This window comes from Haliaeetus albicilla, chromosome 26 (genome assembly GCF_947461875.1).
Source record: "Haliaeetus albicilla chromosome 26, bHalAlb1.1, whole genome shotgun sequence".
Lineage (NCBI taxonomy): Eukaryota > Metazoa > Chordata > Aves > Accipitriformes > Accipitridae > Haliaeetus > Haliaeetus albicilla.
Window position 1 is genome coordinate 17554494 of NC_091508.1, and position 26797 is coordinate 17581290.

At 44.2% G+C, this 26797-nt stretch overlaps 2 protein-coding genes across 17 annotated transcripts in view; both read left to right on the top strand.

Annotated features, from left to right (window-relative positions):
- Positions 1–10961, top strand: part of PRRC2B (proline rich coiled-coil 2B) — a 52834-nt gene extending 41873 nt beyond the window's left edge. For 8 of the 11 annotated variants that reach the window (XM_069770691.1, XM_069770692.1, XM_069770690.1 and 5 more), the window contains 7 exons: positions 219–316; positions 981–1111; positions 2182–2422; positions 3900–4076; positions 4756–4847; positions 5435–5555; positions 6024–10961. In XM_069770691.1, coding sequence (XP_069626792.1) covers positions 219–316; positions 981–1111; positions 2182–2422; positions 3900–4076; positions 4756–4847; positions 5435–5555; positions 6024–6164 — 1001 coding nt within the window. In that variant the 3' untranslated portion in view covers positions 6165–10961. The remainder of the gene's footprint in view (positions 1–218; positions 317–980; positions 1112–2181; positions 2423–3899; positions 4077–4755; positions 4848–5434; positions 5556–6023) is intronic. The other 3 variants (XM_069770696.1, XM_069770697.1, XM_069770694.1) reach the window with 2 other exon arrangements.
- A 367-nt stretch (positions 10962–11328) lies between these two features.
- On the top strand, positions 11329–25428 carry POMT1 (protein O-mannosyltransferase 1). Of its 6 annotated transcripts, none has more exons than XM_069770701.1 (21): positions 11329–11480; positions 12164–12287; positions 12968–13101; positions 13386–13492; positions 14105–14155; positions 14510–14656; positions 15684–15795; positions 16543–16608; positions 17184–17277; positions 17711–17866; positions 18475–18605; positions 18859–18954; positions 20339–20431; positions 21459–21555; positions 21647–21739; positions 22263–22383; positions 22665–22762; positions 23284–23397; positions 23902–24028; positions 24699–24876; positions 25093–25428. In XM_069770701.1, the coding sequence occupies exons 2-21, from the start codon at positions 12198–12200 to the stop codon at positions 25265–25267; spliced, it is 2280 nt and encodes a 759-aa protein (XP_069626802.1). In that variant the 5' UTR covers positions 11329–11480; positions 12164–12197; the 3' UTR covers positions 25268–25428. The 6 variants fall into 6 exon arrangements, with proteins under 6 accessions (XP_069626802.1, XP_069626804.1, XP_069626806.1 ...); XM_069770703.1 differs by having other exon boundaries at positions 21647–21733; positions 22257–22383; XM_069770702.1 differs by having other exon boundaries at positions 11358–11519.
- The last annotated feature ends 1369 nt before the right edge of the window (positions 25429–26797 follow it).

Consider the following 26797-nt stretch of genomic DNA (forward strand, 5'->3'; position numbering starts at 1 on the left):
TTAATTCTCAGCAAGCCTGCTACTGTAAAGTGGGGCTGCTGGCTTTGATATGTGAACTTATGAGCTTTACAGGCTCTTCTGAATGGGTACTGTGTGTTGACTTGCTAAGCTGGTTTCTGAAAAGTAGGAAATAGTCTTGACCTGCAGGTCTCTGCAGCGTTCTGTGCCTGTATCTCCCCTGTACATTGAATTTACAGCCTGCCTTCTCTGATGTTTAGGTAACCATATTCCACCCCTATATCTGGATGGCCATGTGTTTGCAAGTCAGCCTCGCCTGGTCCCTCAGACGATACCTCAGCAGCAAAGCTACCAACAGGTAAGGGAGAAATACAACTAGCTAGTGGTTTCTCAAGGAGTCTTCAGGGTAGCATTTAAGAAACGAAGAGTCATTTATCTCTCTGATAGCCCAAAAAAGTTTAGACGTGGCTCCCTTTAGGTTCCTTGAATGCTGCTTCCTAGTGGGTGTTACAGGTTAGTGAAATTGAAGGGAGGGGAATTGAGGTTTTTTCCTCTTTTTATACCAGTGCCTTTGGGCTGGGTTTAACTGAAGCAGATGCTGAGGCATCTGTGTGAGGTAAAGTGACTTTCAGTAAATTCTATAGCCTGTCAATACTAATGAGCAATTTCACTAGCCTTAGTGAATAGGGTGTTAGGGTTGGGGAGAACCCCTTCAAGGTAAGCGTGCAGGCAAGTGAGATCTGGGATTGTCAGTGCATGTTCTGTGTGCGGAGCTTTTTGGTCCCTCATGTGTCCATCAAATGCCTTTTGCAGGCATCAGTCTTCCCTCTTGGGTGCCTGTGCAATGTGTTCTCCTGCCAGTGTGCTGCTGTTCTGTGGAATGATGCAGGGGCTGGGTAAAGGTGCAGTGTAGGTAATTATCATGGCAGATTGACTCACGGAGGAAACTGGTGGATTTTTAGCAGCCTGGGAGAGTTTCTGGCTCCTCTTGTACTTCTCAGTCATCTTAATTTCTTCTGCAGGCTGCTGCTGCTGCTCAACAGATTCCCATTTCCCTCCACACATCCTTACAGGCCCAAGCTCAGCTTGGGTTGAGGGGTGGTCTGCCTGTTTCCCAGTCCCAGGAGATGTACAGCTCCATACAGCCCTTCAGGTAACTGCTTCCAGTTTTTCATTTCCTTGTGGCTTAAGTTCTTATGTTCCTGATGTCTATGTACATTGATCAGATACTCTGCACTCATCTTCTCTTCCCCCTTTGACTTGCTGTTTCCTTCCCCTAGTAACACTGCTGGGATGGAGAGCAAGGATATCAGGGCTCACAAGGCTCTCTGTAGCATGTTTCTTTGTAGGACATGCCAAAGACCATCCTTGGAAGGTTATTCGGTTTTACTGCCTACCCTCTCAAAAGGGGAGGCAAATCCTGGGAAAGATGCAGAAAGAGGAGGTTTTTGGGCTGGCAAGCAGACTTACTAGTAAGAAACCCAGAGCTTACAGCTTGTTGTGGTTTACTACTGGAGAGAAGACAAAGAGGCAGTTTGATCAGAGCTGAGTAGCTGCATAGTGAAATTAAATAACTCTTTGCCTGCACTTTGTTGGAGAAAAAATTACAAGATTCAAATCAGAAAATTGAATGCAAGTGTAACAGCAACAGTACTGGGCTACAGGAACTGCTTACTAGAACTGAAGGATTGAGACATCCGCTTCAGAGTTGGGCTGGCTGTGGGAATGTTACTCTGTACCCCTTTCCTGCATGAGATGAGAGTGAATGATCAGAATAGTCCTTAAAGGCCTCAAAAACCTAGACACTGAGGTTTAAAAAAAAAACAAACAACTTTTTTGCTACAGCTGTTTGAATCTTTAACTTCTGATTCTTTTCTGCTTTGCAAAGCTGCTGCAGATTGCTGGTAACGTGAATCCTCCCTTACTACTAATCCAGAGCTTATTGTGCAGGATATTGAAACATAAACTTTGGGTAGGACACGGTGTCATTCTGTTGAATATTCCTGCAATACAAGGACGCGGCTGTAAGGGCTTAAAGGTGGAAATAAAAAAAACACTGTAACTAAAATGAAAAGTGGCATCACAGCTTATTTCTAAGCTGTCGATTTAGTAGAGTCTGAGAACCACTTGCTGATTGCAGGCCAGATATGGTTTGGCGGGGGGGGGTGTGTATAGTCTCCAAAATTTTCTGTGTGATGACTTGAATGTATGCTTCTTCTCCAGGTCTCAGGTGTATATGCACCCCAGTCTGTCTCAACCCAGCACCATGGTCCTGACAGGAGGCACTGCTCTGAAGCCTCCGTATTCCGCCTTCCCAGGCATGCAGCCCTTGGAGGTGGTAAAAACCCAGTCTGGGTCCCCCTATCAGCCCATGAATGGAAGCCAGACACTGGTTTATGAAGGCCAGATAAACCAGGCAGCTGGTATGGGAGCCTCGCAGATGATGGACTCTCAGCTTACGCAGGTTAGGAGCCCGGCTTGCAAGCCACTCCTTTGTACAGGCTTTTTCACAACCACTTGTTTCTGAGACTGGGTTGAAACTAGTATTTGTGCTGAGTCGTGCGTTTGTGTGAACTAAGCTCTTTGTAAAGAGGCAAAAGATTTCCCCGAGACTCTGTTCTGTAAACCATTGTTTCAAACACGCAGCACCTTATTTAATGAGATTCTTGCTAATTACTTGTCTGTCCCTGCTGAGATGTCATTTTGTAACTTGGAAGTCCTTGCCTTCAATATAGACATTTCATGCAGATCGGACCTTGCAGTGCTTAGGAGGCCATGATGCAATAGTCCTAAAAGTACCTCTTCTGAGAGCCAAATCACAATTGTCTCCAGATGTAACTCGGCTTCCAGGGTAACTAGGACCTTTTAATAAAAGCTCGTCTATTTTCTCATTTCATTTGTTATCCAGGTCTTATTTACAACTTCTGCTGATCTGTTTGGTAGCATCTTAACAAGAATTTCATTGTGTGAAGAAGTTTTTGTAAAGCATGGCTCAGATAAGGACATTGAATCCTACTGTGAGCCTGGCTATATTTGTGGACATGTATTCTGATTCTCTGAAGAAGTTTGATACTTTAATTAAACTCATCTTACATTTATTTTTTGCAACATGTTAAGGTTTATTTTTTGTTTAAAGAGGGATTTTTATGTTGTGACTGACAGAGTTAATTGTGGAAGTAACTTAGCTGAGGAAAATACAGAAAATACTGGCAAACTAAATATTTGAAGAAATGCTTTCTTTATCCATCATAAGCTAGTAACTTGGTCTCTTTTACCAGCCTTAGATTTTTTTATTTTATTTATTTATTACAAAATGTTGTCATAGAACCTCCTAAATCCAGCAACGGTGAGAACTGTCAGATGAATCAGAGGGAACAGGAGGCTCTTGTCCTCAGTCCTGAGCTGCATTTTTTTTTTAAATTACTCTTAATTATTACCATCATCAGTTTGAAGCTGACTGCAGAACGTATAGCTGAGGTCACCATCACTTTCTCTAGAGGTCCGGTCCTCAAAATGCTTTGGCATGGAAATGTAGCAGACTTTCTCGTTTGGGCATTAAAGTTGCAAACAAAACCCCTGACACTGAGCTGTCTGATGCTGCCGTCATATCGAGAGAAAATACATCTATGCAGCGACCATGAGGAAGACTGAAAAAACGGGTGATGGTTCTAAGCAAGGAGGAAAGCCCTGTGTCTGAGTGCAGTTATGTTAAATCAATGCCATGTTAAAAGCCCAGCTGTTAGGGTGTTGGCAACACTACCAGAACATGCATTTCAGTGTGAAAATCCCTCTGTTGCATTGATTTGCATTTGTCCTGTGCCAGACTGCACTGTTTGTGAGCTTCCTTTTAGTAATGCCGTGCTTTCAGGGTATTAGGAGGCAGTGTGTCAAACACAAGACTGTTACTGCCAGTAAGTTAACTACGTGTCCTTATCGCGCAGCTAACAATGCCTGTGCCTGGCTCCCAGCTTCCTCTGCCCCGCTATGGCTCTGGCCAGCAGCCCCTGATTCTACCACAGTCCATCCAGCTTCCTCAGGGGCAAAACCTGCCTGTAGGAGCTCCCCGAAGAATCCTCCCTCCTGGATCCCAGCCTTCTGTTCTTGCTACCAGCAGGGAGGTAAGGATTATCTCCTGTGTGCTCATCTTGGCATTCATTAACCCCTCCTGCATTGAAGTTTCGCTCCTTGATCTTGTTAAAGGGGAGACTAGCTTGTTTGGGATCCTTAAATATCAAAGCCAAGGATTGGTGGTAAAATGAAGGAGCCCTTTTCCCCTCATCTCCAAAGCGCAGGCCAGCAGTTTTTCAGGTTTTGCTGCTGGTCACCATTCTGTTTCCAGGGAGCCACATCCTGCCTTGATCCAGTTTGGAGTCTCCAGTTTTATTACATGTTTACACAGGTTTCCCCAGAGTGCTTGAGGGGTGGTGAGCTCCAGACACAGTTGGAATACTGCCCAGATATTTCACACTGTTGTGAAGCTTGTCCATTTGAGTAGGTATATTAATGTCATGTCTGGTTTGATGGATTCATATCATAAGTTTGTCTATTATAGGGGAGAGAGAGCACAGCATAGCAGTTAACTTCCAGGTTCTGTATTTGCTTGTGCTGCTGGCTTGCTGGTTTAATACAAGCAGATTATTTCACTTAAAGCCTCACTTTCTTCACCTGAAAAATGTTTCTTCTTTTAATGGGCACGATGGGTAGAAGGGCAAAGATTTGGCTTAAGTGTTTATATGAAGTAATGAGTGATTTGTGAATGCAAAGATGATACTCTTTCTCGTGCGTTTTCCTCTGTAGTCCTCCCAAATGGAAATGAAAGGGTTTCATTTCTCCGATGGTAAACAGAATATGTCCTCCGGAGGGTCTGTACCATCACCACATACGTACAGGTAAAATGTTCGCAGAAAAATGTTCGCAGAACTTAGCCTCTGTAGTCAGAATGGGGAAGTGACATAGTGCGTGCATCATCCCTGTACAAGATTCGCTTGGGTTTTCATGTGTAGAATGTGCTTGCTATAGTCCAAATACTTGTATCAAAGTGCATGATTATGGCTTTCATTTTTGGGCGTGGGCCAGTGTGTAACTGATTTGGCCCTTTGTGCTTGTGGGAAGTGCATAAAGTTATTTGTTTACTGAGTCTTAAAGACAAATTGGAATTGGTATATGCTTTTGTGTGTTGCTTGTTAAGGTGGAAAATGCAAGGATCACTGAATAAACATTTTAATTTCCAGCATGATTCTCTCAAGATGAGAGGTGCTCATGTCTAGACATACCAAACCTTCAGGTCATTGAGCCTTTTGGGAGATGCAGTTGCTTTTTTTTTTTTTTTTTTTTTCCCACTCAACCCATCCATATGTTGTCTTTTGGGCTGGGGAGCTCACTGATCTGCACAGCACAGACTCATGCCCTGTCTACTGCTGCTTTCTGCTGTCTTTTTATTCTTTCACACATGAATAAGGTTCTCGTTCCATTGTAGAATTTACTCCATGAATATTGTCGACTCTTCGATTTCCAGGCCTAGCTCTGCCAGCCCAAGTGGGAAGCCATCTGGACCAGCAGTTAGTATGGGCTCTGTGCAAGGACACTATGTTCAACAGGTAGTGTGCATCAGTACTTTGTTTGACCCAACAGTATCTGCTCTTCTATACTGTCATGCTTGTGCCATGGACTTGCGAGGAGTGCCAGAAAGGCCTGTGTGCTGACGTTGTATGTGGGAGCTGTTATTTTCTCTGCGGGGAGAGTGGGTAGGTGGGTGTTCCAACTCCTGAGAGTAATGCTGTGTGATTTGAAAGTCAGGAGAGGTTAGAGGATTACCTGTTTTACAGTGTCCGTGGTGTTTGTTGTTGAGTTTTTATCGGTCATTTGCATTGACAGACATGTGAGACACTTCAAGATCCTTATTACGTGTTAGGTCTTTTAGGACAGCAAAGTGTGATAGAACAGAAGAAATACCTGATTTTTGGAGCAGATTTGATGTCTTGCATGAATGATGGTCACAGTTTGTATTTTTGTATCTGCCTAGAGGTCTCTGCACTAGCTAATGCTTTGTTTTTATATGTCAAAAGGCAAAGCAGCGGGTGGATGAAAATAAAGCCAATTTGGGAGCAGTAAAGCTGCAAGAAACAGCCTCCACAAACCAGATGAAGCCAGTGCGCACAGGAGCAATCAAACCTCAGGCAGTCAAAGTGGAGGAAAGCAAGGCCTAGGAACACCTCTGATGCCCAGCTGATCCTGCTGCCTGAGAGGCCCTGCAGCTTAGACTGGACCCCACTGGATCTCCTGAAAATCTCACCAGATCTACTCCCTGCCCCACATTGACTGACTACAGCAACATCATCCAAGCCCCTCTCCCAACAAAGCAGTTTGAAACAGTGCATATGACATTGACCTGCTTGCTTTAAAACCAACCAACCATGTGACTTTGAAGTGGCTCGAGCCATTTTTTTTTTTTTTATCCCCCCCCACCCCACCCCATGCCCCATCCACAGGTAGCTGTGATTGCTCACTTGGCAAAGCCCATCCTTCTCCTTCCCTACTTCTGTCTCAGCAGAGTGGCAACTGGGGGAGAGGGGTTAGTTTGAGGTTTTTCATTTTAAAGGCAGCTGAGGTTTTTACAAAAAAAGCTATATCTTTGTTTATAGCAGAACTTTTATATGTTCTCTCATTTTTCCCACCCTTCTTTCTGCTTTCCTTATTCCTTCCAGAAAAGAATTCCCTTCAGCTAAAATTATGTTCTGACAAAACTATGCTTAGTTTTATATATGGTTCTGTGCTATGTTGAGAATCATGGCTCTTCTAAATTGAGTTTGTTTGGGTATATGTTACCCAGATGATTTAGCCTTTCAGATTATTTGGTTTTGAAAAACCAGGACAGTTACGGCATTTGTTAAATTTTCAGTATTTTTGTTTTAAGCTAGAAGCAGTGCTTGCGTTAGAAGTAAATGTATACTAAAGGTATATAGTAGATCAGTGCATTAATCTTGAAACTTGCACCACTTTAATTGTAGCTTTGGGGTGCCTTGTGCACAACAAAATGTGGCATTTTTGTTTTAAGGAAGAAAAAACCCCACCAAATTTCTGTTGCAAACTCATCTGGATCTAGGGGTTGTTTTTGTGGGTTTGGGATTTTTTAGTGACTGCCAAACACACACCAAAATGTAAATCATAGATTTACGAAATGTAAAATCTGTTAAGAAAAATTCTCCTCACCACACATGGGTCAGAAGAGTTGGCTAGAGCCAACGGGTCTGTATGGACTACTTTTTGTAGTTGTGATGCTCTCTCTTATGCTCCCTACCTTGGCCGCTCTAATTCTTCATGTCTCCTGAGACTTACTCTATATTGTGTTCATCCCTTGGGGCTGCTCTCCTAAGCTTTGCTCTTCTCCCTTTTCCCTAAGTCTTGCTTTCTGTTCCTCTGACTCATGGCCTTTTGTAAAATTTGCATAGAAATGCATCAGTAAGGGACCCCCTCTGCAAGACCGCCGTTTTAGCACTTGGAACCTCCTTTTTTGTGTCGGAAGCGCATGGTTACAGAGGCAGTTTGGAATTGTCCTTCTACTCTCCTTCCCCAGATGAACAGCAAAGGGTTCTTTACTTTTGATGCAGTTGCATATCGTGTGTACGCAGTATTGTCACCTCACAATTACTCACCAGTATTTGATGATCTATGAAAGGAAGGTCCCAGTGGGAGGGGGTTGGGTTTTATTTCTTTGGTGGTTTGGTTTTGGTTTATGTGTGTGCGTGTGTGTGTGTGCGTGTGTATGTAGATTTTTAGGATGGACTTACAAGTTCTGAAAGTGCTTGGAGTCCTTCAGCTGACGGTAGTCTTAAGTAAACTCAGCTACTTTCAGCTAACTTGGTTTGTGTTGTTTAGCTCTTTCAAAATGTAAAGTAGGCTGGTCACTCTGAAGTGGGGGAAAGAAAACTTCATTTCTGCAGTAGATGATAGCTTGCTAACTGGCCGTGCCATCTGCCTCTGCTAGGTGGCAGCAAGTCATTTGTTGGTGGTTCCAAAGAAGATAATTTTGAACAAAGAATGTATTTGGGAAGGGATCTGAAAGGTGTTCTTGTTTCTTTGTTTGTTGTTCCCCCCCCTTTCTAGGAAAGATCCTTCATAACTTTTTAGGGATGCATTTGAAGTTTTAAGCTAGGTATAAATAAGAATTTTATACAGTAGCTTTAAAGAGTTTAGAAACCTAAACTAACTTAGACATAGTGATGTCCCCTGTCCACAGGTGTCCCCATTGACCATGGCAGAGAAGCCGAAGGGAAAGGGATAGGATGGTACTTTAAAAAAAAAAAAAAAAAAAAAAAAAAGGCAAACCCCCCCTCTTTTTTTCTCATGTTTTATGGATTTCTAACTTCAGAGCAGAGTGTGCCAGCATCTCTCTAGTGTCCTCCTTAAAGTACAGGGTTTGAGATTTAGCGACACATACTTCCGCAGCCTTCAGACATCTCCCAGACCTGCATCCTCATCTGCTAGTCCTGCTCCCAACATTTTCCAAAGATTGCTCCACCAGTAAGTCATCCCACCCCCCCCTTCTATTTTCTTCCTTGGAATATCATGAACAACAGAATTGTCTGGTTTTTTCTTTATTATCCTTCTGCCCAGCTGGCCCTAGCTAATACCAGCCCAGAATCTAACTGTAATGGCTAAAGAGACTTATCCGAGCCCCCCTCTTCTCATCTCTTTCCTACCCTAGACACACTACTTAAGCTTTACAAAGACACTAACCTCTTTCCTCCCGCCTATATGACTTTAAAATGGTCAAATGTGTTGGAGAAACTGGGTTATTGCTAGATACAAGTTATTGCAGTCCCTCTGGTGTAAATGCCATCAGAACTACAATATTTCCTGTTGAAAAAGGTCACCCTTCTTTCTCTTTTAACCTCTCCATTCCTTCCCCCAACAGAATAAAACACTAGAATTTATTTATACGTATTTGATGTTGTAGGTCTAGGTGAAAAAGTAATTGTTTCACTGCTCTATTTATATATTATGTCTGAATTATTCTGTGCAGGAAAGGCCAAGAAATGCATGTAAGCTTCATTCCATTCCTCACCTTTGCGTGACTGTCAGCTGCAGTTGGCAAGACTCTCTTTCACTTAATGGAGTTTTGTGTGATGGAAAGCAGTTTTAGAGCCCAAATTTCTACAGTGCAATATCCTTCTTTCGCATATATTTTTGTTTGTTTGTTTAAAGCTAGTACAAGGTTAGTGCAGTTTATGGTGCTCTTGAGTCAAAAGGAAAGCCTCTGATCCTCAAGGTGCAGAAATGCCAAGCGTGCTGGTACGCTGATACAAATTCAGCTTGGGGAAGAGGAGAATGGAGATGTATAGAACATGGATATGGTTTATAGGGGAATACTTCTGCTTGCCGTCTCCACTGCTGAAGGTTCAGGCCCTAATGATTTATTCCTTTGTGAGTTGCTTTTGCTTTGACTGGAAATCAGCTACCAAATTGCAGGCTCCTTCTGCTTGGAAAGGTGCAGTGGGAGGGAGAGGTGGAATCCATGTTTTCAGCAACAATGGGTGAAGCAGAAATATTCAGAGGCTGACTTTGCTGCTTTTTGTTCAGCTGAAGGTCTGAAGCACTTTGTGTAGTAATTAGTTCTCTTAGATGCAGTGATTCATGGCCTAGCAGCTGCATTCAGTGCTGCTTTCCTCTCCAGTTCAGCTTGCTTTTAGCTCTTAATTTAAAAAAAAAAAAAAGAAAAAAAAAATTAAATAAATTGAAATTAAGGAGGAAAAAAAGGAAGAAAAAAAAAAGTGTGCCAGTATATTTTTCAATGACAAGTGGAAGCAGCACAGTCACCAGTGCAACAGGTATTATTGTTGATCTTCCATAATTCACTCCTGGCTATGCCATGTGACAGCTGTACAGTCGTCAGTAACTCTGAATGTGTTTGCAGCCCATTGAACTCCCATACGTGTTTGTGTTCATGCAGAGGCACTCCATTTAACAGTTTCCTTGCAAGAATGCTGCAAAGCTACAAGCTGCCCTGTGGTTCCTGTGTATTTATGGATATATATATATTAAGAAATGAGCCTAGCATTTTTGCTACGTCTCACCTTTTGGCAGGCTACTATATTCACTTTCAAGCAAGCACCACTGCATGCCAAGATCTTGTTCTGTTGCATTTTGTTAACCTTCTGTTTTGCTTCTGGCTGGTTAAGCACAGGTTAATTCCTTGTAGCATGGGTTATTTCTGAGGTACAGCAGCCCAGTTTCCTTGTAAGAAAGATGCATTTGTGAATAAGAATTAATCTACAATAGGCATCAGGATACTTAGTTGTGGCCCATCGACAGAAAAGGTGCATTTTGCCGGAGCAGTGGAACTGCTGACTGTGAAGAGGCAGCAGCAGTCCAACTCCTTTTTTTGTTTGTTTGGTTTTGGTTTTGTTTTGTTTTGGTTGGTTTGTTTGTTTCAATCCAAAGACCACCAGATTTTCCTAGTGGCCATAGACACCCCCCTTGGGTTTAATGGCTCTTCCCCACTCCTCAAGATGTCTACAGCCACAACCTTGACCGTTCCCCTGGGAATCACAGCAGCAGCAGAGAGGCGCTCACCCTTTAGCATGTCTCAAGGCGTTGTCCTTAGCTGGAATCCTTCCTCTGGTTCTGTATAAATTGCATTTGTTGTTTCTCAAGGGGATATTGTACTCCTTAAAGCTTTTAACCTCATGACCTGTATAGTAAATTTTTTTTGGCCTTTCCTCTCTTTGTCTTTTCATGTAGACCAGATATTTGAAAGGGCAGACGATGGATAATTGTGTAACATGCAACCTGTTTATATTTTTTGGAAACTTTTACTTGGACCGGAACTCGAATCACGGAATCACCAGGCCAGTTGCAGCACACTCTTTATTGCCCTTTTTCCTTGTTTCAGTACCTATTGTTTCTCCTTTCAAATATGTGATTGTATTAGCTCTTTCCATATGAAAGAATTCTCCTTATTTAAATAAAAAAAAAAAAATAAAGCAGATTATGCTTTTCTCAAATTCCCAAGTCCCTTGTCTGGTTCTTTTCGTTAAAGACCTGTGTATCTATTCTACTTTTTTTTCTCGCATGACGGTGGCCACGGCGCCGATGTGGGTGACCATGCTACGGCGGGGACACAGCATCTGGGGTGCTCCTGCCCCCTCGGCCGCGGTAGCTGGCAGGCCGAGGGTGGCGCTGGGGTCCTGGCCCGGAGCCGGGTGGAGGAGTGTCTGGCGATGAGGATGGGGCTCTGACGGCCGCCATGGCGGGGCGGGCCGCGGACCGGTCGCCACACGCCGCCGTTGCCGTGGCAACACGACGGGGCTCTTCCCTTTCCCCTTCCTCACGGCGCTGCGTGCGTCTGACGCCACATCCGGCGCCGCGAGGCAGGGGGTGGAGCGCGGGGTGGTCCCGCCACGCCCCCCCCCTCCGGTGAGCGGGGGGGCTGCCATCTCCTCAGGGCCGGGGGGTCCCGGTCCCGCCGCCTCCCCCGGGGCACGGGGGGGACTGGTGGTCGTCCTGCGGCCCCCCTCACCTCCGTAAGGCTCACGGGGGGTGGAGCGAGGCCTGATGGCGGGGTTAGTGGGGCTGACCCCCCCGCCCCGAGGCTCAAGGTGGGGGGAGGGGGTTGCGAGGCCTGGTGGGGGGGGTGGCTGGTGGGCCTACTGCTGCCATAAGCCTCGAGGGGAGGGGGGGAGGCCTGGCGGCAGGTTAGTGGTCCCGTGCTGCCCCCAAAAATCCTGAAGGGGGGGGGGTACAGGGTGGCTGGTGGGTCCTGTAGACCCCACAAGCCTCAAGGGTGAGAGGCCTGGGTGTGGGGTCAGTGGTCCTGCTGCCCCCCCAGAGAGCTCAAAGGGGGGAACAGGGCCTGGGGGGGGGGTTAGTGGTCCGACCACCCTCTCATAAGGCTCACGGAAGGGGATGCAAAGCCTGGTAGAGGGCTTAATGGTTCCCTGAGGAGGTGTATGAGGTCTGGCGGGGGAGGTAGTGCTGCACTCCTGCCCCAGGGTTTAAGGCCTGCCTGTACCTCAGGGAGAAGCAGGATCCCCTCCATCAGGGTGCTCTTTGGGGTTGCAGGGCCTGCAAGGCAATGTGATGGCCTGCCCTTGTCCTGGGTCCTGCAGGTGGGGCAGTGGTGTGGTGTCCCCAGTGCCGGTGGAGAGCACAGCTTTGCAAGGGGCTCCTTAAAAAGCCTGTTAAACGCAGCGCTTGTGTTTTGTAGGTAGTGAGAAACAAGGAGGGTGGCACCGCACTTGATGGTGGTGATGTGCTCACATCTTGCTTTGTTCTCCCCTGATCAAAGCCATGCAGATGGATTTATTCCGGTAACTTTCAGCTGTATTGAGGTGAGGAGATACAACACTGATTCCCTGCTATTTTCTGACCTAGCTTTTAGCAGTTCTGCCTACAGTAGAGTTCAGTCCTGCTTTCTGCAGCGCTCCCCCCTAGGCTGTGCTAGAGCCCTACAGCACCTACCTACACCTGTGCTCTAATAGCCAGCTTTTTAAGATAGAGGATGTTTGTGGGTTCTGCCCTCTGCCCCTGCCAAGAAATGTGCTCAGTTTGCGAGGAAGTAACTTTTTTTTTTTTTCTTAAAGCTATCTGAGTAGCCTGGTGCCTGAGCATGTGGTTTGCCTATCACTAGCATTGGAATTTGGGCTGGGAGGTTTGCTTAGCACAAAGCGGAATATAGGCTTGAATTAAGCTATTGTGTTTCTCCAGAACTAGTGTAAGAGTAAGCAAAGTTTCTAGCTTACTATTGATGACAGAGAACCATACTCATGTAGAAGCAGGGCAGATGAAAAGTTAACTGTGTTAGCTTAGTAACTTCATTTTTACAGTTACTCCAGTAGATACAGCAGAAAACACATAAATGTGGAAGGCAGGAGAACTTTGGAAGATCAATTACCATGAGCTGCTAGTAGCAGAAAGTAGTGGTGCATGCTTTCGGTCAAATGATCTTTAGCTAGCTGTGAGCGAAAGGGTGACTGCTGCTCTCCTCTGTTTCTCTCGGAGGTTTGGACAGACCTTTGACAGGATGTTGGGATTTCTGAAGAAGCCGGTTGTGGTTACTGCAGAGATAAATATGAACCTCGTGGCATTGACTGTGATGGGATTAATAAGCCGTCTTTGGGGGCTTTCCTATCCACGGGCTGTAGTGTGAGTAGAATAGTTTATTTTCTACTTGAATGACGCAGACTTTTTTTTTTTAAACATTTGTGAGTAAGAATGCAGGAGCGGAAGGGCACAGCTTGCCTGATGTCAGCCTCTGTAAATATGGTCATGGTGTTACCCTAATAGAAACTCCTGAGAGGAAGGTAAAGGGGCAAAGCCACTGTGCTTCACTGTATTCTTAGCTTTCTGCCAACAAATCAGTGTTTTCTTTCTTAGTATCCCTGTAGCCTGCAGTTAGATTTGACATATTTCTGCCTCTTGTGTTTCAGTTTTGATGAAGTTTATTATGGCCAATTCGTCTCACTCTACATGAAGAGGATCTTCTTCGTGGATGACAGCGGCCCACCTTTTGGCCATATGCTGCTAGCTTTGGGAGGTAGGCCATCTCCTGAAATTGGGAAGTGTCTATTGCCTGTTGCTGTGGAAGAGCAAAGTGCTGGTTAGAAACGAGTTGTCAGATCCTGTCTCTGGGGAAGAACACAAGGCAGCTGAGAGAGTCTGATGTAGAGAGAATTAGGATTTCTTATTTAGTATTGTTAGGGGGCTGTTGCATGAGTACTGGGGAGGTGATGGAGCCATGTATCCATTACCTCATTGTTATCCAATCCTTTGGATAAAGAGAAAGGTAAGATTAGAACTGCTAGTGACTAGAAATAGTAGGCAACAAGGAGGCTTTCAGGCCTGGGTGTCTTTCTGTAGCTGAGATATACACAACATAAAAGTGTCTGTATGGGAAGGAGAGATTAAATATACGTGTAACTTTGTCACTGAGAATCTGTTGTTGCCAATTTATATTCTTTGTGCCTCTGCACATTATCAAGCACTGCTGCAGGCAAAACAGTACGAAAGAGGACCCTTTTGGGAAAGAGGGCTTTCATGCATGGAAAAGCTATGTGCTTGGGAAATGGTTCCAGGACCAATTTAGCACCAGTTTTTATGCTTGTTTTGAGTCTGGAAATTTTGAATTGTTGCTTATGTTATGTTGTAGGTTACTTAGGAGGATTTGATGGAAACTTCTTATGGAACAGGATTGGAGCTGGTAAGAGCTGATTTTAACAGTCTCAGTCTTTTGAGAAAACAAGCAGTATTTCGGTGGCTGACAGATTTCTTTTGCCTGACTAGTGGAAATAACGCTTTATCTGACACCTTCACTTTGCCTCTTAAGTAAAGTCTTCTGCAGGTCTCTAACAGAAGTTTAAGGCACTGTGATTCCATAGCACAGATTTTTTAAATCAGTTAGACCATTTTAAGCAGTACAAGATGGACAATAAATTAGTAAGAGTAGGAGTTAGATTTAACAACTTGCTGTAGTCATAAGGAATTTTGTATTGATCCATCTTCTCTGCAATTAATAGTTTCCAAATTTGTGCATCACTGTTGTCTCCTATTTCAGAATATAGCATGAATGTTCCTGTTTGGTCCTTGCGACTGCTGCCAGCACTGGCTGGTGCTCTCTGTGTGCCTTTAGCATACCAGATTTTGGTAGAACTGCAGTTCTCCCACTGTGCTGCACTTGGAGCTGCTCTTCTGGTTCTCTTAGGTAAGATTATTCCCTTGGGCCCCCTTCTTCATAAAGGGGGAGAAGGGTCCCTTTCCCCCTTGTGAATTTTTAGGCTGCATAAAAGGCTGGAGTAGCATCTCGCCACAGAACTCAAACAACATGTCGGAGCCCACTTTCAGCCCTGGCCTGTATCAGTCTCTGCTGAGCCTCTGCGATCCCCTCTATCCTCACGTTCTGCAGCAGGCTGCCATTCTAGGTTGAGGCTTTGTACTTGTTCATTTCATTGTTAAGCAAAGTGGACAGCCTCAACAGCCTCACAGAAAACCATGTTTCTTGCATCCAAGGAGGCCTGTACTCTGTTCGTCAGAGGTTTATAGGGTGAGTTACAACATACTGGTTTTCAACAGCAGGACGACCCTACTTACAGTCAGAGCTCATCGAATTTCTTCATCTCCAAACTGCAGCAAACCAGTCTGTGTCCTTAGCACCATGATTTGACACTGTTCTGGTGTGTATAACTCAGTTGTTTTTTTTCTCTGAGGGTCTGCTGGCAGCTGCCTGAAACGGAAAGAGCCTCTCAACAGCCCTTCAGCAGTCTGATAAGAGAAACCTGTCCTAGCTACCGGCTGCTCTGATTCTGGCTCAGGGAACTCTGCACAAAGCAGCTCATTGCAGCTCCCTTTCTTGAAGATTTGTCATCATGCTCATTGCCTGCTGGGGTCACTGCCTTCACTGTTTGCCTTGAGAACCACCTTCCTGCATTTCCCAGCAGTGATTTTCATTGCCTTTGTAGGCAGGCACAGCACCTTTATCTGCCTCCTGCCAGACTTTACTACTTGCCCACCTCTTTGTCCTTGGAGACAGTTACGGCCATGTACTTTGCTCCTGCTGGAAGGTTTTTGTCCCTTTAAACCCAACACCTCCCTATTACAGCCAGTAAGATTGCAAGTGAACTGGCTGTCTTTAAATGGGCAGGTCCTTCTGTTGGATAATGATGCGATTGTCTGAGGTAGCACTTGCCTATAGATAAGGTTCTCTAATTTTGTGTCTCTCTCTTTTCCAACAGAGAACTCTTTGATCACTCAGTCAAGGTTCATGCTCCTGGAATCAGTATTGATTTTTTTCATCCTACTTGCAGTTTTGTCCTACCTGAAGTTCTACAATTTGCAAAGGCACAGGTAAAGCTGGATTGTCTCCCATCCTTTTGGATATTCTTGTGGTGACTCTTTTTTTGTCACAGGCTATGTGTTTTTTTTCTGTAAGTCACTTCACTGTTCTGCAGCTCACTTCATCTGTCTGTAAAATCCAGTGCTTTGACCTCTCCTATGCCTGCCCCAGAAGTTTTCTTTTCTGAGAGGTGTTAAAGACTGTTTTAACTGGTAGCAAGGTTGTCTTTTTATTTTACAATAAAAATAAAATCCCTTGGGAGCACTCCTTTGCCAACCCAGATTTTTTATTGGAAGGTTTCCTTCTGTGCAGAGAAACACTGATGACAACAGGTCACTTAATGCTCCTTTGTTACTGTTTACAGGCACTGAATTTGGAGATCTTTGGCTCTTTTCTCTTTTCTTGTGACTTCACATGTTCTCTGATCCTTGCAGAGGATAAAGTAATCTTTCGTAAAGTAAAATTATCTTTAAACTGAGCCCAGCAAATGATTTAATACATTGCTTTTATCTGTGGTATCAGGAGGCAGGTAGCGTTCAGTTTTGCTTTTCAGGATACAGAGAAGTACGTTTAACAACACCCTGTAGGTCAGGGCTGAGAGTTGGTGGCATGGGAGGTTCAGAATGAGGTACCTCTGAATGGGGTAAGGAATAGTGGAGTCCTGCAAGTTTTTTTGAAGTTAAATTACCTACATTCAGGATCCTAAGAAGGTGCCCAGATCTCACCATAACATCCTTTCCTTTGTCCTTTTATTTAAGTTCCTTCTCTGGAAGCTGGTGGTTTTGGCTTCTGTTGACTGGAGTAGCTTGTTCTTGTGCAGTTGGGTAAGTGATGATGTCTTACTCTGGTTTAGTAAGCTCACTTTCCTGCCTGCCATCTGAGCTATCAGTGAGGCTTTGGATTTTCAAGACTGATTGTTGGTGCTGTTCTGAGCAGACATGTCCATGACTTTTTAATGAGTTAGATTGTTTCTATAGAGAAGATGTCAATTCACAGTGGGCAATACCAGGCATTAGCGGATACTGTCCTGGGAGGAAGAAAATGTATTTCTAAGAGATGGCTTTATGTTATAAATTAGCATCTGCATTTCACCCCTCCTTTCTAGTTGCCTCAAGCTTCAGTAAGTCTGAATTTAGGGACTCCGTGCTTTGTGATCTGCCAACCTGTTATCAAGAAGGTTCTCTGTCACTGCAGTTATTTAATGTAATTGGCAAACAAATGATACCTTCTGGTGTCAAAGCCTTGAGGTTTATATATGTGGTTGTACCAAACTTGTCATGGATTTAAGTCGTTGGACGTTAATGCATGCTGTTCAAGAGAAAGTTTGAATGTTTATGTCTTGTATTAGGTAGTTGTGTAGTTTTTAACCGTGTTCATTTTTTATGCACTTTTTTCTCAGAGTGAAATACATGGGCCTGTTTACCTATATGCTGCTCTTGGCCATCGCAGGACTCCACTTCTGGCACATGATAGGTGACCAAAACTTGTCAAATGTAGGTAGCACAACACACAAAATGTATTACATGTAACTTTTCAGTACAGGAGCCAGTCAGGAGCCTTGCAAGCCCACAGATAACAGTGCTGTCTGTAGCTGGGTTTTGTACTAAAATTCCTTGCCATAGTCTGCAAACCCTCCTGTCATAGAACAGTTTCCCAGCTCAGTTGCTGGGTGTGTGACTGGCTTTTCTGCTCTTATCCATGTCTTGGTAATTTGCCGCTCAAAACGAATATTGCTTCACATACCTCCTGCTAGCTGCAGTTCACATCCTCAGTGGAAGTTACCCAGCTGTCCATGAAGTTATAGCTGAAAGAGGGTGGTTGGGGAAACTTAAGAAACAAAACAAGCCAAGTGCACTGGTATTTTAGTATTTTTAATATTTTTAATGTCTGGAGCATGAAACCAGTGAGTTCTCTGTGTTCTTCTAGGTTTCCTTGATGTGCCATTTTCTAGCTAGGGGACTGGCCCTCATCGTCATCCCAGTGGCAATGTACCTGTCCTTCTTCTATGTTCACTTGACTTTGCTGTATCGCTCTGGGCCTCATGACCAGATTATGACAAGTGCTTTCCAAGCCAGCTTAGAGGTAAAGGAAATGTGGTCATGAAACTAGTTTATTAGGGGAGAAGAGGGGGAAATCTGTCTTGTGTTCACTGTTAGAAGAAAGGTGTGCAGTCTTGTTCCTTTGATCCTGCATATTTGTTCCTTTTATGTCATTTAACTGCTTTGCTGCTGTAGTACTGTTTTAAGAAGAAGCAATAATGACTGAAGTCCTAATGACAGATGAAAAGCTTTTCCCAGTGAACCAAGAACAATGTGTTCACTCTTCTGCTGAAGATTTGTCCCTTCTTACAGGAAACTCTGCATAAGTAGACACAGACTGACCTCTTAAGTGATGATGTTGTAGACTACAGGATGACAGTGTGATTTTCTGTAGAAGAGTGCTTAGTCTGTCTTTTAGAGCAGCATGGCTTTAGGGATATTCCCTAAGACCCTGTAGTCTTTCAGATGCTGGTGTATTTACATCTGCTGAGTATGGTGCTGCCAGACTTGATTTTTGTAGATAGAACCAAATGAGACAGCATTGTGCTAAGATACTGCTATGTTAAAGTGACAGGTGACTCTTAATAGAATTTAAACAGCCTCTGGGTTGTTTCTTCTTCTTTCCACTTATCCTGTCATTATGCTTCTCAGGGTGGGCTGGCTCGAATCACTCAGGGTCAGCCCTTAGAGGTGGCCTACGGCTCTCAGATTACTCTGCGGAACGTGTTGGGCAAGCCCATGCAGTGTTGGCTCCATTCTCACACGAATACTTACCCCATCAGGTGAGGAGTCTGGTTGGGTCTGTATTGTTAGGATAAAAGTATGCTCTGGTTCTTCACCTGCCAGTCCAAGTAGCTCAGTTTGGGTCCTGGCAATCTCTTCATTAATCCTTCAGAGCACACTGCAGATGTACAGATTCTCTGTGCTCTGTAGGAATGGAGCCAGTGATCTGGTGCTGGTTTGTATTGCTGTGACTCTGTTGAGCACAGAAATGTACTGTTACACATCTGTGGGGTTTTTTAACCCTCTGTACAGGTATGAGAATGGACGAGGTAGTTCCCATCAACAGCAGGTGACCTGCTATCCCTTCAAGGATGTGAACAACTGGTGGATTGTCAAAGATCCAGGAATGTGAGTATGCAGGACACTTAAATGCCAAGCTGCTGTAAGCATAGCTTCTATATGCTTCCAAAACCTAACCAGGGCATAGCTTGGATTGGATATAACTATTCTCTGCTTATGGGCGTAGAGGCCATGTGTGATCCTGAGCAAGTAATTTCAGCTGCAGAGTTGATAAGGATGGCTCTTTGCACAGTCCTCCTCAATATGGTAAAAGCATTATTGAAGACTCTGAAATTCTCTCTGAACTGCTCCTGCCAGAACGTGGGCTGTGCTGTGCACAAGGGGAACTTTAAAGACTCATGAGACTGGTGGGAACTTTTCAGGTGCTTTGCATGAAAGGGAAGTTTTGCTTTTTGAAGTGTGTGAGCCATGGCATTAGAGTGCCTTGATGAGTTTTTCAAACTTGAATGAGTCTCAGAAGAGAGTAGAAATCACTTTTGCAGAGTGAGTATTTCTTTGTATTTAAAGTGTGGGATGAACTGTAGAATCTGCCACACTGGGAGGAATTCCAAGTGGGTGCCTGTGCCTGAGAGGCCTGGTTTGTGCTGAAGTGTTTTGCCATTGTAACTGTCAGTGGAGAGCAGGACTCTTTGTTCTTGTAGTTTTGCCAGTAAAAGCCCTTGTGTAATACCGTTTCATACTGATCAAAAAGTTGCTTTTGTAGGTTTCTTATGTTGCTCTGGGAACTGTATAGAGAGTCCTACCAGAGGGACTGTGTGCCATTGTAAGTTATATCCACATTGGGAAAGTTTGTCCATAGTGCAAACCTGTCAAGCAGGGGCTCTACCAGAACCACAGAAACCCAGCATCTTCTTAAAATTCTTCAAACCCAAGACTCCTATGAGCCCTGGGGGATGTGAAGTCCTTCTGTAGAACAGGAAAGTACAGGCAGCAGTCAGGCGAACTGCAGTGTTCCCCCTTGCCAAAGCACGCCTTCGCCCTGTCTAGAAGCAAGACGAGAGTTTGGTCTTCATGGTGGAGGTAGCCATTGATCTCTCTTATAATTCTGCCAAAAGTGACATCAGTTGTAACACGAACACCTGTCAGACATCACTGAAGCACTTACTCATTTCACAGAAGCCACCAAACAGCTGTGTGGTGGGAATAATCTGAACTCGCTCCTGACTGACCTGGATTCAGACCACTGACCTCACTGCTGGGGTGTCAGTATCCCATTACCAATCCTCTGAGTCATTCTGCCCTTAACTCACCTTTGCCTTGGTGAGCTTTGTTTCCATTCTGGTACAATCTATAGATTGCTTTAATTTCTCATCTTACTGGCGAAATGTCTGTCCCTGCCTGCAGCTTCTTGACCTAGCAGTTTGGTCATGACAAGGTTGCATTACATATAAAGAAGAATGTAACCACTTCCTCTTGGGTGTCACTCCGCCAGGCAGCAGCTGGTGGTGAGTAACCCACCTCGTCCTGTCAGGCACGGACACATCGTGCAGCTGGTCCATGGCATCACGACTCGGTACCTCAACACGTAAGTCCTTTCCTCATCCTCTGCTCTGCCAAGCCTGCTGGCTCATTCTGCTTTGTTGTCTCTCAGAATAACTATTCTGGGGTTGAAGCGCAGTGACCCTTGCATTCAGATATGCCATAAGCTGCCTGTTACTCATGGATTCTTAAAACAGTGGGGCTAGGAGGGACCTCATGTGGTTTGTTACATAAGCCATCCCCGTGGCCCAGAGAAAGGGTGCTGTATGCTTATTTTTTTTTCTGCAGTTGACTTGGCAGTGGGATTTGATACTAATCACAAACTGTTCAGTGGCTGCTAGCTGTTTCTGGTCTTCTCTACTAGCGGCCTTTAGAGGGGCTAGTGGTGGTTTCACCCATGTTCACATTTCATGGTAGTTCTGTAGATTCCTAAATATATAGTCCCCTTGGTGAGTCTTCATCCTTGCCCCTTCACTGCCTCTGCTCCAGGCAGATGCAGATACTTAGTATTTTGTGTGACTGTTAACCCAAGGTCAACTCCACTGACTTTGACAGCATACTCCTGTGTGAAGGATGTGCTCTGGAAGTTAGGAAGTTGTGGTGGAGAATCCGGTGTGCTGTGGCTGATTGCCACAGATTCTTGCCTGTTTTGCAAAGACTGCAGTATGAAATTGCCTCCTGACTGCTTCCCAAAGGGTGTCTGCATGTACTTGAATATCACTCAGATTAGGAAGGGGGTTGTTCTGAGCTTGGTTTTTTGCTATGTGCCTTCCAAACCTAATTTGTTCATTATTGGGAACCCCAGTGAACAGCATCTCTGTTTGTCACAATCAGTGCTTGTTCTTCAGCCTGGCATAGCAGGCATCTGTATTGGCTTCCTCTGAGCCTGTTCCTGGCAGCTCTTGGTAGTGGGGAGTGTTCTCTTTCAGAGTAAACAGTGCAATCTGTATAAATGAGTTACTTTTTGCTTTATTACTGAATCTGGTGTAAGACAGTTCAATACCTTTATGGGTTTGCTTTTTATACTAATTTGGGAAATGGTGTTGGAGGATCTTACTTTACTTGTCTTCTAGGCATGATGTTGCCGCCCCTCTTAGTCCCCACTCCCAAGAAGTTTCCTGCTATATTGATTATAACATCTCCATGCCAGCACAGAACCTCTGGAGAGTGGTGAGTGGTCAAAAGGAAGGGAGGAGCTCATCATGTTCCAGCAGAAACAGCTGAGACAACATGACGATCAAAAGACATCTTTCTCTTGTAGGAAATTGTAAATCGGGAGTCTGACACAGACGTGTGGAAGACAATTCTGTCAGAAGTGAGGTTTGTTCATGTGAACACCTCTGCAGTGCTAAAGGCAAGTGGATTTATGTTTATTTGCCTATAGCTTTTTCTTTATGCAGTTCTTGTAATCTCATAAACTACTAATCTCTCTGCTCCAAAATACCTAAACCACTAAAACAACCAAATTGGTAAATAAAATGAAACAATAAACTTGCTCAATGTGATAAAAGAGCAGCATGTGTTTCGGGTAGTCATACTCGTGCTTCATTCCTTTTCAGCATGCACAGCTGTCCTGCTTCTCGGGAGGTTGTGACCACTGTACACAACTGGGGTTTAGATACAGCCTCAGAAATTGATGCTGAATCTGTGTGTAGTATGTGACAGCGGCTGGAATAGTTAAGGATCTCTTCACAGAGTTTGCCAGAATCACAGGCTTTATGGCTGTAGCATTTGTTGAGACACTATTGCATGGTGACTCTTCACATACTTTCTAATAGTCCTTTGCTGTCATCCACTGCTCAGGCAGGGCCTAGGAACTTCCATCCTGAAATTCAGATTGGCAGGACTGTAAGTTTACAGTCATCTTTCACTTTCAGCTCAGTGGAGCATCTTTACCTGAGTGGGGATACCGGCAGCTGGAGGTGGTTGGAGAGAAGCTGTCCAAAGGCTACCACCAGAGCATGGTGTGGAATGTGGAAGAGCACAGATATGGGAAAAGTACGTTTCAGCCATATTCTCAAAGCAGATTTCTGTGACTGGGGGAGGCTTCATGTTGATGGGAAGGTGGTATTGCGTGTATGTGTGTTCAGCAGGCTCTGGCTCTATCACAATGTCAGAGTCCTTACAAATCCCCTTAGAATGCGCTTGCAGTTGGACTATATATTGGAGACGGGCTCCCGGGAGTGTGAGGAGCCAGGGCTGTATCATATGTGCTCTCTCCCCTTTCTAGCTTTCTATCTGTTATGTGGTTATTTCTGAGCTATGCTGTTTTCTTCCAGGCCAAGAGCAAAAAGAGAGGGAAGTGGAACTCCACTCTCCCACACAGATAGACATAAGTAAAAACCTCAGCTTCATGGCAAAGTTCACAGAATTGCAGGTGAGTGTCTCGGTGTTCCCTTCATCTTTCCTTCTGCTGCAGAGCAGGAACCTGAGCATTTCTCCAAACTGTGAGCCTGAGGATTCATTGTTTATTCCTTGCTGGTAGAGTAGTTTGGCTTCCTCACTGAAAAAAAATATTTCTGAATGCACTTAGAAGGGCATTAGAGACCTATACTGTTCAGCAACGAATACCGAAGTGATTGTGTAAAAAAAGAAGGGGAAGGAAGATCAGTTGGGCACCCAGAAGCTGTCTGAAACTGAACTGTAATGTGTTGTATATGCAGTCAGTAGTGTTGATGCCGCTTACTAACATTGTAGAAATCCACTAAGGAAAGTAAGTGCATTATATAAGAACACAATAAAATCATTGTATTGATCAGTATCCCGTAGGAGATGTGCAAAATCTTTCTCCACTCCCAGGTTAAGAACTTAACATCTTACATCTGGAGCTGTTCACCCACGCCTGCTATCCCACTCATCGTTCCAATTCTGAAAGCTTTCTGTTTACTTTTATCGTAGTGGAAAATACTCACATTAAAAAATGAAGACACAGAACATAAGTACAGCTCCTCTGCTCTTGACTGGATCACAATGGACACAAATATTGCCTACTGGCTCCACCCAACCTCTGGTGTAAGTACGAGAGGTAGAAGTAAACATGAACCTGGTGAAGAAAGCAGACTTGAGTTCAGGTGTGAGTGAGAGCAGAGCTGCAGTTCCAGCCAAGGAGCTGCTTCAGGATGGACTCTTCCTGTATTAAGAATATTATTTTCCCTGAGGGTTGGGGTTTTTTTTTGGCATGTGATACAGCTTTGACAGTAGTTGCTTTTAATTAAATGTCTTCTTGCTTTTTTTTTTTTTTTGTAAAGGAAAACTGCAGTTGAATAGTTTCCATTATTGATTCCATTTAGAAGATGAGTTAATGTCCAATAGCATCTTTTAAATGCCTTACATTACAAAAGAGTCTTAAAGCAGCAAAGTTTATCAACTAGCTTTGTTCCAGGAAAGATCAGGTTACTAGCCAGGCACATTCTGACTTCTTTTAATTTAGTAAGTATGCATAGGTAATACTTAAACTTACCTAAAAGAACTGCAGCATGTTCCTGCTTCTGGCTCAGACCATCTTCTATCCTTCAGGCCCAGATCCACCTCCTTGGGAATGTTGTCACCTGGGCTTCAGCTAACATTGCTGCTCTGGTCTACACGTGTCTGTCCCTGTGGTACTTGATCCGCCGAAGGAGAAAGATTTACGACATGCCTGAAGGTCTGATTCATTGTGTATGTGTGTGTCAAGGGTGGGGTGGAGGGAGGGTCGCTTGTCCAGCTACACTTTAATGGCCCCAAAGCCACGATTTTGCAACTATGTGTTTGACTATGCTAGCATTTTTTCCTGCCCCCAACCCTGAAATTTTTATTAGGGACACACAAACATTCAGAGTAGCCCATGAAGAGCCTGATTATGGTTATCGCAATATGACCACCACCTCATGAGATAGTATAGTAGCCAGCATAGTATATATTTGGATGTAAGAAATGTCCAGGCCCCAGATTTGGATTTTACTGAGCCTTTTTGTGATGATTTAAAGGAGGTAGATACTGGCTGTGTGGGGAGGGGTTTATTTTAGATGTGTTCGTTCTAAGCAAGGTACTGTCTCCTCCATGTGGCCAGGCAGTTTTGTGCTGACCTTTCTGGCAGTACATTTTGTTGTCACGCTGTGAAGCTGCTTCATATTGGCAGTAATCTGTCTTGATGGATACTTCATAAAAGCCTGACAAAATGTAACCATTTCCCTCAGTTGAGTGTGGTTAAGTTAAAGGTTGTATTAGCACAAACTGCAGAGAGTGGGGAAAAAACAAACCGTGACAGTAGGCAACCTTCTAGAGACTTTAGGTTTCCAGGGACTGTGCTTTGAGGTATCTCCTGTCTCCTGCAGATGCATGGCAGCTCTGGGTATCAGCCGGGGGGATCTGTGTTGGAGGCTGGGCTGTGAATTACCTGCCCTTCTTCCTGATGGAGAAAACACTTTTCCTGTACCACTACCTGCCTGCCGTCACATTCCAGATTCTCCTGATTCCCATCGTATTACAGCATCTGAGTGATCATCTCTGCAGGTATTTGGTTTTAACAGATAGATAGACAAGAGAAGTGACACAGTTCTTTTTTCCAGGCTTGTCACCTTGGCAGGCGGCTGCAGTGATTTTTCCAGCAGTGGCCATACTTTGTCATTTGCCTTTAGAGACAATAGGCCATATGTAGGTCTTCCTTTTGGATTAAGTGTTTGGCCAGTGCTGATGTAACTTGACTGCTCTTTCCTTCTCTCATCCCAGATCTCTGCTTCTCAAGAGCATGTTCAGTGCATTGATCGTAGCCTGGTTCTCTTCAGTCTACTTTGTCTATTGCACATTTCGCCCTGTGACCTATGGGGAACCCTCGCTGTCTGTTACTGAACTCAAGGACTTGCGCTGGAAGGACAGTTGGAACATCCTTATCCGAAAACAGTGACAACTACAATCTTGTTACAGGCCAAAGGAAACGCCTTTTATGCAAAGCCAAGAATTTATTGTTAGTATAATTGAAATCTTAACAGTCTGATCAAATAATTGATAGTAGTCCAGATCTGATTATTACAGGAAAAGAAAATAAAAGAATACTGTTACAGAAAAGGTCTCAACAGTAATATAGCTGTTATGAGCACAATTCCCAGTTTCTACCCCTGTTACATTGACCCTTCCGCTATCCTTCAGGCTCTGAACATTGCTGACTTCAGTCAACAGCATCCTAGGTCCTTTGCAGGGAAGAGCATGCTGCAAGGGATTCTTCCTCTTTCCTGGGAGTGTGATGTTGACGGTTTCCACCTTCTTGCACTACGTTGCACTCAGGGGTATTTTACGTTTCCTAGCACCTTGGTCTGCAATTCCATATTACAGGTTCCTATAAATGGATACTCTCCAGCATAACAGATACTTTTCTCCGTTTTCTTTGTTACTCCTAAAAACTGGGTTTTCCTTGTTCTAAAGCTTACACATCTTTAACAACCAGTAATTGGCCCTGCGGTCTTCAGCATCTTCCCATGACTATATTCCTCAACAATGTGTTATTTGCCCCCACTTTCAATGCTCTGCTATCATCCCTCTTTCATTACATTACAGTATTAAGCTAAGTTTATAAATAGTTCATTCTGCATAGAATAATGAGTTGTTACTATTATCTATGTATAATCATTTGGCATGACCATAATTGTTACAAAGCTAAGCAAAAATAAAACAAATAGACATTAAAAAATTGCTGTTATGGCTAAACAAGCTAAAACAAAGCTTCAGGCAGGCCAAGAAGTCAGCCAAAGCCAGAAGAATCCTTTGGCCTTGGGACATTCATATGAAGCCTGTGGCCTGTTACTAGCAATGGCAGTGTTTTATTTACCAGGCTGCAGGGTTACACCTCAAATCTTGTAGGAAGAGGAGCTCTGAGCAAGGTAGAACTGACAGTGCTGACAAAGAAACCTGCTCTAATTTGTACACTTGGCTTCAGGGTAAAAATATTGTAGGTAACAGCCCATACCCTGGCCTGCACCAGCAGAGGAATTCAGAGGGTAAGAGAAGGTGCAAGTGAAGGACTGGGATCACTCAGCGGGGAATTTATAGTAGCTCTGTAAAGATATTCAGCAAGAGTTTATAGTACCTATGCCACGTTTGGTTTGTTGGTTTTTTTTCCTCCACGTGGCTGCAGCAGCATCTTGCAGTACAGCTCAAAGCTGACCAAGAACAGCAGTCCTAGACAGGCCAGGGTGCTTTTTACTGTAGCATTCCTTACTGCTCTAACAAATGCTATTCAAGGCTGCTTTGAGCTCCCCTGCCCCCAGAGGAAGGTATGATCAAACACCACAGTCATTCAAAGTAGGTTTTAGCAACTATTTTGCTCTTACTTAAATCAGACCCAAGAGCTAATGCTTCAGTGCAGTAGCTCATACTCTGTCTGTCACCCTGAGCTAAACAGCACCCAGCAGCAGTTAGGAAATGAACTGCTTTCTCCTCA

Coding starts and splice junctions, on each gene's coding strand:
- POMT1 (XM_069770701.1), top strand. CDS start 12,198: ATGGTGGTGATGTGCTCACATCTTGCTTTGTTCTCCCCTGATCAAAGC. Junction 13,102..13,385: donor TCCTATCCACGGGCTGTAGT/GTGAGTAGAATA, acceptor CTTGTGTTTCAG/TTTTGATGAAGTTTATTATG. Junction 18,955..20,338: donor ATTGTCAAAGATCCAGGAAT/GTGAGTATGCAG, acceptor TCACTCCGCCAG/GCAGCAGCTGGTGGTGAGTA.